This window comes from Macaca fascicularis, chromosome 5, assembly GCF_037993035.2.
Source record: "Macaca fascicularis isolate 582-1 chromosome 5, T2T-MFA8v1.1".
Classification (NCBI taxonomy): Eukaryota; Metazoa; Chordata; class Mammalia; order Primates; family Cercopithecidae; genus Macaca; species Macaca fascicularis.
The window spans coordinates 662501-674950 of NC_088379.1; the positions used below are offsets into that span (position 1 = coordinate 662501).

The 12450-nt window shown below is 50.1% G+C and overlaps 1 protein-coding gene and 1 long non-coding RNA gene across 2 annotated transcripts in view; one reads left to right on the forward strand and one right to left on the reverse strand.

Annotated features, from left to right (window-relative positions):
- TMEM271 (transmembrane protein 271) overlaps positions 1-2276 on the reverse strand; it is a 2463-nt gene extending 187 nt beyond the window's left edge. Inside the window, exon 1 of the mRNA XM_045391982.3 lies at positions 1-2276. This exon is cut by the window's left edge and continues 187 nt beyond it. Within this exon, the coding sequence (XP_045247917.1) occupies positions 881-2026 (1146 nt within the window). The 5' untranslated portion in view covers positions 2027-2276 and the 3' untranslated portion in view covers positions 1-880.
- LOC101867236 (uncharacterized) overlaps positions 2105-12450 on the forward strand; it is a 39277-nt gene continuing 28931 nt past the window's right edge. The window contains exons 1-3 of the long non-coding RNA XR_012434536.1: positions 2105-2723; positions 3194-3338; positions 4617-4739. This is a non-coding gene — a long non-coding RNA (uncharacterized lncRNA). The remainder of the gene's footprint in view (positions 2724-3193; positions 3339-4616; positions 4740-12450) is intronic.

Below are 12450 nucleotides of genomic sequence, written 5' to 3' on the forward strand. Positions count from 1 at the left end.
AGTTTCCAAAAAAAAAAAAAAAAAAAAAAAAAAAAGAAAGAAAAAAGAAAAAGAAAAGAAAAGAAAAACGAAAGAAAAGAAATGTATGGGATGTGGCATCAGTGTCTCTACACACACAGAAAGTTAGCTTTAGAAAGAGGCTGGATTCAGTCAACTAGCTAGCAGAATACAACTGTTCAAACTCAACGTCTGTCAGACCAAATGAAACCATTTCTCCCAACACTGACTTGTGCGTAGACATCCTCTAATTCCAATTTGATGAATATTCTCCAATAACATAGCAATTAATTTAATAAAGGAACTCACCAATTTTAAATTGCAATAAATTTACCAAACATTTTCACTATTTATGGAGAGCTTTACAGTAAGAAAGTATCAACAAAAGCAGGCACATCCGTGTACAAAGTGTTGCCGTTGGGTGTTTTCGCTTCTCCTTTCCTGAATTACCAGTTGCTTTTCGTCTCTGTCCGCTCTTCCTCCGTGGGAAGTCGCCGTCCTGGGGCGCTCGCTCTGTCCCCCTCGCCTCGGACCACCAGGCAGAGCAGCCCCAGGGTTTGGACTTGCCAAGAAAAGTGCAGTCGGGCTAGCCAAGCCCAAACATTTATTGTAAACTTGAAAATGGAATCCAGATATGAACGACACAAATAAGAAGAGAAACCTCCCAGATACAGAAATGGTCACATCAGGGGCCCCCTCCTGTGGTCACGGAGCCCGCACAGGGGGCCAGGCCGGAGGCTGCAAAGCCACGTGGAAGAGGCAGCGCCCCTGAGGCCTGGCCCTGGACCCCACCCCGCCGCCCGTCCTCCCTTGCCGCGGGGGTCCTGAGCCGGGCGGGGGGAACGCAAGCACGGTCCGCGGGATGGGGGTCCGGCCCGCGGGCTCAGCAGGCCCGACGGGTCTCCCAGGGCCGCGGCGTCTCGCAGGGCGGCCGGCAGCAGTAGGGGTAGGAGGCGTTGAGGTCGGGGTCCGAGGGCGCGTACCCCGGCAGCTCCACCGACGGGTGCCCCCCGCAGCGCACCTCCGCGCCCGCCTCGTCCAGCGCGTGGAGGACGCCCACGTTGATGTAGGAGACCGCGTGGTGCGCCGCGAAGCCCGCGCAGTCCCCGGGGGCGGCCAAGTCCGACTCCTCCGGGGAAAGGATGGAGGCCTCGCTCGGCCGCTGCTGCAGCCGCCGCCCCCGCCGGCCCCGCCGGCCCCGGCGCGCCCGAGAGGCGAGCGGCTGCGCGCGGAGCCCGGAGCCGCCGCGGGGCCGCGCCAGGGCCCGGCCTCCCCTCCGCCTGCCGCGCCGACCGCGCCGGGCCTGCGACGACTTGTAGTTCTTGACGAGCAGCAGGCTGAGCAGGCCCAGCAGGCACTCGAGCGAGTTGAAGACGGTGGAGAGCACCAGGCCGCGCTGGTAGTCCTTCAGCTGGCGGCACTTGGCGGACGTGGCGCTGTCCAGGGTGCTGCGGGAGCGCGGGGCGCCGGGGGCCGAGCCCGGGGCCAAGCCGGGGGCTGAGCCGGGGGTTGAACCTGGGGCCGAGCCGGGGCTCGAACCTGGCGCCCGCGGGGGCAGGCAGTAGTGCGAGTACTTGCGCTCCACCAGGGACACGGTGTCGCCGTCGATCACGGCGCCCGCAAAGGCGCTGAGGACCCCGAGCATGAAGACCAGGACGCCGAGCAGAAGCAGGTTCTGGCTGCTCACCGGCCCCGGGGCCCCGGCCGCGGCCCCCGGCTCGCCCGGCGCGGCCTCGGAAGCTCCTGCCGGCGCCGCGGGTACCCCCAGACCCGGGCCCGGCTCCGACCCCGCGAGGGGCGCGTCCCGGGGTCCGCAGCAGAGCAGGGCGGCGCCGAGCAGCGAGAGGCCGGCGGCCAGCAGCAGCCCCGAGTAGAAGGCGCCGGCGGCGGCCCCCAGGCGGAACGGCTCCCCGCGCAGCTCCGAGCCCAGCGAGAAGCACTTGAGGCCGACGGCGGCGGCGCTGAGCGCGCAGGCGAGCAGGAGGCAGGAGGAGAGCGCGGCGCAGGCCCCGCGGACGCTCCACTTCATCCTCCGCGCCCGAGCCGGCCCGCACCCCGCGCGCCCGCCGCCGCCCGCCGCCGCCCCCGCCGCCTGCGCCTCCTCCCGGCGCCGCGCGGCCGGACCGCCGGCCTCCTCCTCATCCTCCCGCGTCCTCCCGGGCCCGCGCCGCCGCCGCCGGAGCCCGCATCCTCCGCCTCCCGCCGCCGCCGCCGCCGCCGCCGCCGCGACCCCGCGCCGGGAACCGATGCGGCGCAGAGACCGCAGGGCGCGCGCCCCCTCCCCAGCCCGCGGGGCCCCTCCCAGGACGCTCGTTCCCCCCCCCACCCCCCACCCCGCCCGCGGCCCCGCGCGCCTCGCCCTGGCGCCGCCCTTCCCCGCCCCCGGCAGCCCCCGCCACCCCCGGGACGCCCCTCCGCCTCCTCCTCCCAGAGCGGGGGTCCCTGGCCGCGTCTCTCCGCCTTCCTTCCCTATCCGCGCCCCTATCCGGCGCGGGCCGCTGCGGAAACGCCGCTCTCCACCCCCAGCTCGCTCTCCCGGACCCCCTGGGCCCCACCCCCAGCGCTCCCCACCGCTCGGCGCCCCTGCGTCTGCGCTCCCCTCTCTCCCCTCTCTATCCACTGGGTCTGGGCCTCACTTCCCGCCCACCCGCCTGCCAGCGGCCGGGAAGCCTGTGGAAGTTATGGGGGTGCAGGGAGTTGGGGAGAGGGGAGCTCGTGTGCTAGGGGTGAGTGGGTATTGGGGAGAGCCTGGGTAAGGAGAAGGGGAAAGGGGGAACCTGGGAGAGGAGGGAGGAAAGGAGAGCCCGGGTGCTGGGGTGGGGGGGAAAGGAGCCCGGAGAGGGAGGGGGAGGGGGCCAGGTCCTGGGGGGAAGGGAGGAGTGAGCCTGGGGAGGGAGGGGGAGGGACCGGGTGCTGGGGGGAAGGGAGGAGTGAGCCCGAGTGCTGTGGGGGGAGGGGGTTGTTCAAGGGATGAGGACGTTCAGGGTCTCTGGGAAGTGCTGACGTCTGCGCCTGTGCGGCGTGTTGCTTGTGGGTGCCTGTGTGGTGTGTTTCGTGTGTAGTGTGTGCATGTGTGTGCGCGCGCGTGTGCACGCGGTTCGGGGGATGAGTAGGGGCGCTGACTTTTAGGACTAGCCATTTGAACTAAGCTGGAGCTGACATCTTAGAACCTAGGATGAGTCTCGTTTGGTTTTAGTCTGCAAAGCTCGTCTGGATCAGACAGGAATTTTCCCCAGACGCGGGTGCACGTGAATTAATTCATCAGAAGGCGGTTCACGGCCTGAGTGAGGGGGACAAGGGCGGCAAATTCCTCCGCCTCATTCCTACCCTGGCGATTCGAGGTGGGTGAGAGGAAGGCGTGGGGCGGCTGGGTGTGTGGGGTGGGGGAAGGTCACCTCCCCGGCCTCTCTGGGCCCTCCAGCCTTTTCCTGAGAGGAGCTCGCCTCGGCCCCTTGGTTGGGGGGATGGGAGCGTCTCCGGAAGGCCCTCGGCCGAGCAGCTGGGCCTGCACCCCTGGTCCCTTCCAGTTCGTTTCTGCTGTGGCGGCAGGAGGCTGGGGAGCCGATGACTCACCCTGCCGGCTAATTGCAGCGTTAAATAACTTTGCGCCGGATTCAGTGGCTGCAGCAGGGAACGCGCTCCGGGCGCCGGGGGAGGTGCAGGGACGCCCTGAGAACGCACCTCCGTCTGTGTCACCAACCTTAGCAAGTTCTGGCCTGTGGAGCCCTCACCCAGAGGGCAGAGCTTCATGCCCCTGAAGGGCGCAGTTTGTCCCATGGTGCCCGGTGGGCCCGGACAGAGCCCCCAGAGGCTCTGTCTGAAGGAAGCTGCACCCACAGGCTGCAGGCAGCGCGGGCCCCTCGCCCACCTTTCTCAGAAACCATCTGCCCATGTGAATCTATGTGAAGGCCCTTCATGCGCTCCTGGACATCTGCGTGGGATTTACTTCAACTGCTATAGCTGCGAGGAGGACGAGCATGTTTCACTGTATTTTTAGCAGAGAGTGCAGATTTTAGAACCTCGCGAATGGTCCTGTGTATCCTGCACGATGACTCGCCAGAACAGTAGGAATAGTGACCCTTCATTTGCATTTATGGTGCATAGGTTTTCAACGGACAGTGTGTAAATCAGCTTGTATAATAATCGTGGCACCCACGCGCGCGAGCAGACTTACCATGAACTGACTTCCACTGATTATTGCGGTTTCCAGGGAAACGAGGTTTGCAGCCACCTCCGGTGAGGGCGGAGCGGCCTCTCCATTCCCAATGCAGCAAGGCTGCTGCAGCCACGACGATTAGGCTTTGGAGGAGGAAGTGAACTGATGGGGCCTCATCCTCCTCCCTCCCTAAAGGGTGAGGGTGGAAGGATGGGGCTGTGCCCTCTTAGGGCAGGGAAAAACAGCTTGGAGGGGTTTCTGCCATCAGAGATCCCATAGAAGGCAGGTCAGTCCTGCAGAATTTCTCCCCAGTCTGGCCACCAGCCTCCCCGGCCCCTTGCTAGAGGCCTCCATCCCACTGGCGGCTTGCTGCTGCCACAGGGCCTTTGCACAGGCACCTCCTGCAGCCTAGGGTGTGTCGCCTCTCCACGTCCTCACCGGCGTCTGCCTTTGCATTTCCCAGATGCTCGCTTCATCCCACTGAGGAGTAACTCAGTTTTGTGGGATCCCACTGCCCTCCAGGTGCCGCTCCGCGTGCTCTACACAGCCTACACAGCTTTTCATTCAGTCCTTGCGGCACACGAAGGTAGGCGGCCCCACTGTCCTCACAGAGGCTTCCTATGCAGGAGCCAGTGACTGGCGGAGCGCCGCTCACACTCAGGCTCCAAGAGCTGCCTCCCTGCGGTCCCCTGCCCCGGACAGACGCTCCTCCATAACAGGCAGGATTTCCCTGTGGTCCAAAGGTGTGTATCCCTGCCAGATGGGAGTTCAGCTCACTGCGATCCTGTCCAGCTTGCCCCCATCTCCCATCCCCATCAGGATCTGGCTTTGCCCCAGCTATGTGGAACGAACGCATGAACAAATGAATGGGTGGGTTGCTCCATCTTGTGACAGGACGGCAAAGTCAGCTGGTTCTCCTCCTATGGCGCTCAGGGCCAGGTGAGGCAGGTGGGCCCACACGCAGACAGGCCCCCATCTCTGTATTGGGTGTGGGGAAGGGGCTCTGGGAGGGTGCATGCCCCAGCTGCAGGAATGTCAAGAGCAGAGGCCCTGGAGGAGACAGCCCGGAGCTGGCGCACAGTAAAGTCCTCAGGTAGGAGGGGCAGAGTGAGGGTGCCACCGTCGGGCAGCAGATGCCCACCCAGAAGGGTCTTTGAGCCTTGCTGGGAAGTTCAGATTTTACCCTGAGGATAAGGGAGGCCCTGGACCCGCAGGAGGATGCCCTGGTATGTCTAGAAGGAGCCCTGCCACTGGGGAGCTGGCGGGGTTGCTGCCCATCACGGTGCAATCACAGGTTTGCCTGCTCATCTCCCCCACCCTTTTCCCATCACTTCCTGAGACTCTGCAGATGGTCAGCAGTGTTCCTGAGTGGATGACATTGGGTTGGCAGAGAGAGGGGAGGGCAGTCTGTGGTCCCGGTCATGCAGTATCCTTGTACAGTCCGTTGAGCTCACGGGGACCCGTCAATGACCCTTCACTCAGAGGGACGGCCTGTACACTTGAGCTGGTTTCTGACACCTAAAAACAGAAGTGGAAATGGGAGCAGACGCAGGCACATTTTCAAAGCTGATTCGGTTGCTTTCTGGCAGAATCCCTTCCCCCAAGCACCTGCGGGGCCCACCCCTTAACTCCGCCCCATGAGGGGACCTCTGGCAGCTGCAGTCTAGTCAGGTGATTTCCGGGGCTCAGGGCTCAGGGCTCAGGGAGGGGCACCCACCTCAGAAAGAAGCGCCGTGCTTTTGAGAAATGACTTCTACAGGTTGTTGGGGAAAGAGGAGTTATTTTAAAGATCACAGAGCCCGTGATGTGCCAGGAGCATTCACACAGGGCATATAGTCCCCACAGCTGCCTCTGTGCTGGGGCCACCTCGCCCTCCTGTCCTAAAGACAAGGAACCTGAAGCCCAGAGATGGTGTCTTAAAACAATCGTGCGGTTTTTTTCTGATTACAACAGCAATTGTGTTAATCCAAGAATATTTTTCCTATCAACTGTAAACCTTATTTTAATATTTACATATTTATTAGCATTTAAAATTCAATCTCCTAGAATATTGACTTCAATTAGTTTGGCTGATTCTTTTTTTTTTTCTAATTTGTTTATCACTTAACTTTTTAAGTACTTTTTTTTTGAGACAGAGTCTCACTCTGTTACCCAGGCTGGAGCGCAGTGGTGCAATCTCAGCTCACTGCAACCTCTGCCTCCCGGGTTCAAGTGATTTTCCTGCGTCAGCCTCCTGAGTAGTTGGGACTACAGGCTCCCACCACCACGCCAGGCTAATTTTTGTATTTTTAGTAGAGACGGGGTTTCATCATGTTGTCTAGGCTGGTCTCGAACTCCTGACCTCAAATGATCCCCCCACCTCAGCCTCCCAAAGTGCTGGGATTACAGGTGTAAGCCAACACACCCAACCTCTTTTTAGTGCTTTCATCCTTTATCTTTTTAACTACGTAAGTACTCAACATTTTAAATTATTAATCTTCACTGTGTTATTTCCAAGAACAATCACTACTGACCTTTCACTTACTCAGCCACAGTGTGTGCCTCTCTGTGTAACTCTGCACAGCTGGTGATTTATTGAAAGAACTTACTCTCATAAAACCGCAGCCAGCGAGTTCTCAGAGACACAATAATGCACCTTAAATATTACTTTAAAAGCTCTTATCTTGTGAAATGTAATCGATCCACAGAAAAATCATAAAGTATATATGTAATAGCTTAATGACTTATAAATGAGCATCTGTATACTTTCCACTCAAAAAACAGAATATTGCAGGATTTGAGTACACAACCTGTACCTTTCCAACTACAGCCTCCCTCCCACCAGAGCTTCTGCTGAGTTCACTTGAAATCACTTCCTTGCATTTATTTATACTTTCATTACCTTGACAAGCATCCCTAACCATTCTAGTTTGATTTTGCCTGGTGTTTGAACTTTATATTAATGGAATCATAGAACATAATTCTTGTATCTCTGGCTTCTTTCATTCAACTTTGTGTCTGCGAAGTGTATCCATGTTGCATGCAACGGGGGCTTTTTCATCGCTGGTTACTGATTCACTGCATGAATATGACACGGTTTATTATCCATTTCATTGCTGATGAACATTGGATCGTTTCTAGTTTGGGAATATTATTAATAAATTGTGAACCTTCTTATTTGTGTGCCCTGATGTACTTGGACATGCATTTTTGTGGTGTATACTTAGTGAAATTGCCGGTTCATTTGGACATGCATTTTTGGGGTGTATACTTAGTGAAATTGCCGGTTCATGAGTAACACCTATCTTCAGGTATTACTTTTTGTGCCCTTTTATATTGGGATACAATTTATGTGCAATACCAATCATTCATGTTAAGTGTACAACTCAGTGAGTTTAGACAACTGGACACTTCGTTATGAGTCACTATCACTGAGATGATCCAGCACTGTCCCAACTCCCCCCACGTTCTCCTTTGCAAGCACCCTCTCCCTCTGTTCTGGGCACAGGCAACCACGACCTGCTCTCTGTCACCGTAGCTTTAGTATGAAATTTCACATACATAGACTCAGCAGCATAGTCTTTCCTGTCTGGCTTCTTTCTGCTGCCAAAATGCTTGGAGACTTTTCCATGTCGCTGTGTGAATCAATGGATCATTTGTTTTCATTGCTGAGCAGAATTCCACCAACATTTGTTTACTCATCCATGAAATGATGGACATTTGGTGTTTTTCCAACTGAGATTGTTATGAATAACGCTGCTATTGTCATTCAAGGACAAGTCTTCTGTGAACATGTTTTCACTTCTCTTGGGCACATCCTTAGAAGTGGTATTGCTGGACTGTATCAAAAGTTAATATTTAACTTTCAAGAAACTGATAAACTGTTTTCCAGAGGGGCTGTACCATTTTGCATTCCCAGACCAAAGTGTGAAAGCTCCAGATGCCCCACGCCCTCACCAGCCCACGGTGTTGTCAGTCTTAATAATGCTGACCATTCTGGTGGGTTTGCAGTGGTATCTCATTGTGTTTTAATTTGCATTACGTTGACAACTAATAGCACTGAGCCTTTCATATATCTTTAGTAAAGAGTCTTTTCAAATCCTTTGCCAATTTTTTAAAAATTGGGTTGTCTTCTTGTAATTGAGTTGTAAGAATTATTTATACTTTCTGAACGTAAGTTATTTATTGGATAAATGTTTGGCAAGTATTTCCTCCCAGTCTTTGACCTACCTTCTTATCTTCTTATCAACATGTTTTAAAAAGCAAAACTTTCCATTTTGATGACATCCAGTTATTACTTTTTTCTTTTATGGTTTTTATGTACTACTTAGGAAATAATTGTCTAAACCAAGATTACAAATATTTCCTTGTCTTTCAGAAGTTTTATGGTTTTAGCTCCTAAGTGTACATCTGTGATCCACTTTGAATTAATTTTTGTAAATGGTGTGATGTAATAGTCAAGGTTTTTATTTTTGCACATGGATATCCAGTTGTTCCAGTACCATTTCTTGAAAATAATCACCAATACCATTAAATTACCTTGGTACTTTTATTAAAAATCAATTGACTGGAAAATGTGGATTGATCTCTAGGCTCTCAGTTCTGACCCATTGACTTATATGTCTGTCCTTTTTTTTTTTTTTGAGATGGAGTCTCACTGTGTTGCCCAGGCTGGAGTGCGGTGGTGCTATCTCGGCTCACTGCAACCTCTGCCTCCCGGGTTCAAGCAATTATCCTGCCTCAGCCTCCCAAGTAGCTGGGATTACAGGCGCGTACCACCACACCCAGCTAATTTTTGTATTTTTAGTAGAGATGGGGTTTCACCATGTTGGTTAGGTTGGTCTTGAACTCCTGACCTCATGATTCACCTGCCTTGGCCTCCCAAAGTGCTGGGATTACAGGCATGAGCCACTGTGCCCAGCCATGTCTGTTCTTATGCTAACACCACAGTATCTGGATTATTGTAGCTCCATAGTGAATGCTGGAATCAGGTAATGTGAGTCCTCCAACATTTTGACTCTTTTTCAAAATAATTTGGCTATTTTAGGTCCTTTGCACGTCCATACAGATTTTAGACTCAACTTGTCAATTTCTACCCGAAAATGTCTGATTGAGATTGTATTGAACCTATATCTTAATGCGGGGATAATTAGTATGTTAGCAATATTGAATCGTCTAACCTACATTTACTTAGTCTTCATTAATTCATCTCATCAATATTTCGTAGTTTTCAGTGCACAGACTTTGCACACATTTTGTTAAATTTCCCTATAAGGATTTCATATTTTTATATTTTTCATTTTGTAAATGTTAAAGAAATAAGACACCCTTGTTATTTTTCTTTCTTTTTTTCTGTTTTTTATTTTATTTTATTTTTTTATAGAGAGAAGGTCCCACTATTTTGCCCAGGCTGGTCTCGAACTCCTGGGCTCAAGCAGTCCTCCCACCTCAGCCTCTCAAAGTGTTGGGATTACAGGCAGGAGCCACCACACCTGGCCAGATACCCTCATTAGATTTTTGTGTCTATTCTTATTTCTTTAAAGTAAAATTTACTTTAGTAAATGTTACTATATAAATATATAGCATTAATATAAAATTGTTTGTTACTAGTCATATAAATACAATTAACTTTTTAGATTGCCCTCTTACCCTGTGACCTTGTTAAATTCACTAATTCTAGCAGCTGCTTTTGTGTATTTGGTAAGATTTTCTACAAAGACAATCATGCCACAGGTACACAGAACCCATTTTACTGCTTCCTTTCCAAACTGCATGCTTTTTTTTTTTTCTTGCTTTATTGTATTGGCTAGGTCCTCATGCACAATAGTGAACAGAAGTAACGAGAGTAAACAGCCTTGCCTTGTTTCTTGTCTTAGTGGGAAACCATTTAGTCTTTCAGCCTTAAGGATAATGTAAGCTGTAATTTTTTTTGGTAGATGCTTTTTATCAGGTTGAAATCTATTTCTATTTTGTTGAGTGTTTTTATCATGAATAATTGATGAATCTTGTCAAATGCTTTCTTCCTCATCTTTTGAGATTATCATACGGTTTTTCTTTTTCAGCCTGTTAATATGATGAATTACACTGATTCAGTTTCAAATGTCCAACCAAGCTTGTACTCCAGAGGTGAAGCCCACTTGATCACATGTATTATTCTTTTAATATATGATGGATATGACTTGCTGTTCTTTTGTTGAGGATTTTTGTGTTTATGTTAATGAGGATATTATTTGTAGTTTTCTTGTAATGTTTTTGTCTTTGTTTAGTGTCAGAGTAATGTTGACTTCATAAAGTGAGCTGGGAAGTATTCCCTAGTTTTCTCTTTTCTGTAAAAGAACTGTATAGAATTGATGTTATTTCTTCCTTAAGTGTTGTGTAGAATTCACTTGCAAAGCCATCTGGGGTTGATGTCTTCTTTGGGAATGACTTTAGCTATAAATTCAATTTATTTAACAGATATAGGGCTATTAAGGTTATTTAATTTTTTTCTTGAATGAGCTTTAGTGTCCTGTGTTCTTCAAGGAATTTTCCCATTTTAGTTACGTTCTTAGATTTGTTGGCATAAAGTTATCCCAATATTTCCTTAGAAGTTGTGACTTTTACTGCACATAAAACATACCTCAATAAAGCCAAAAAAAAACAAAAAACAAAAAAAAAGTAAAAGAATCCCTTTTGGCCGGGTGCAGTGGCTCATGCCTGCAATCCCAGCACTTTGGGAGGCCGAGGCAGGTGGATCACCTGAAATCAGGAGTTCCAGACCAGCCTGGCCAACATGGGAAACCCTGTCTCTACTAAAAATACAAAAGTTAGCCAGGTGTGGTGGCACACGCCTATAATCCCAGCTACTTAGGAGGCTGAGATAGGAGAATTGCTTGAATCCGGGAGGTGGAGGTGAGCTGAGATTGCACCACTTCTCTCCAGCCTGGGCAACAGACTGAGACTCCATCTCAAAAAAAAAAAAAAAAAAAAAAAAAAAATCCTTTTTTATCTATAGGATCTGTAGTGAAGTCCCCTCTTTCATTTCTGATATTGGTAATTTGTGTTTTGTTCGTTTGTTTTTTGTTTGTTTTTTTTTTAGATGGAGTCTTGCTCTGTCACCCAGGCTGGGGTGCAATGGTACAATCTCTGCTCACTGCAACCTCTGCTTCCTGGGTTCAAGTGATTCTCCTGCCTCAGCCTCCTCAGTAGCTGGGATTACAGGTGCCCGCCACCACGCCCGGCTAATTTTTGTATTTTTAGTAGAGATGGGGTTTCACTATGTTGGCCAGGATGGTCTCAATCTCTTGACCTTGTGATCTGCCTGCCTCAGCCTCCCAAAGTGCTGGGATTACAGGCCTGAGCCACCGCGCCCTGCCTTGTGTGTTCTCTTTTTTCTTAATTTGGTTAGAGATTTATCAGTGTTACTGACCATCTCAAAAAACTAGTTTTTGGTTTCATCATTATCTTTATATTTTGTTTTCTATTCATTGATTTCTGCTCTTTTGGCTATTATCTCCTTTTTCTGCTTCCTTTAGCGTTAGTTTTCCTTTCTTTTTCTAGCTGTCATTTGAGACCTTTCTTTTTTTCTTATATAACTTTTAATGCTATAAATTTTGCTTTAAACATTTCCTTAATTATATTCCACAATTTTCCTTATGTTATGTTTTTATTATTACTCTGGTAAAAAAATTTCCTAGTGATATTTGTGATTTCTTCTTTTACTCATTGGTGTTGAGAAGTGAGTTAACTTCTAGACATTTGGGGTCCTTTCTAGATTAGTTGTTGTTGCAGATTCCTAATTTATTACTGTTGTGGTCTGGAAACACTCTGTAAGATGTTGATCTTTTGAAATCTGTTGAGACAAGCACATGGCCTGTCCTGGCAAATGTTTCACATACAGTTGGAAAGAGTGTGCATTCTGAAGTTGTTGCTGATTATGTTCTCTAAATGTCAATTCAGTTTAGTTCATAGTGTCATTTGGATCTCCCGTATACCTTTTTCTTTTTGTCTACTTATTCTGTTACTGAGAATAGCATGTTAAATCTCCTGCTATGATTGTAGATTTTCTATTTTTCCCTTTGGTTTTATTAGTTTTGTTCATATATTTTGGCATACTGTTATTAGATGTGTATATGTTTGTAATTGTTGTCTCTTCCTATTATATTGAATTTTGTCTCATAATACTCATTCTATTGAAGAATTTTTTTTTTTTTTTTTTTTTTTTTTTTTTTTTTTTGAGACGGAGTCTCGCTCTGTCACCCAGGCTGGAGTGCAGTGGCCGGATCTCAGCTCACTGCAAGCTCCGTCTCCCAGGTTTACGCCATTCTCCTGCCTCAGCC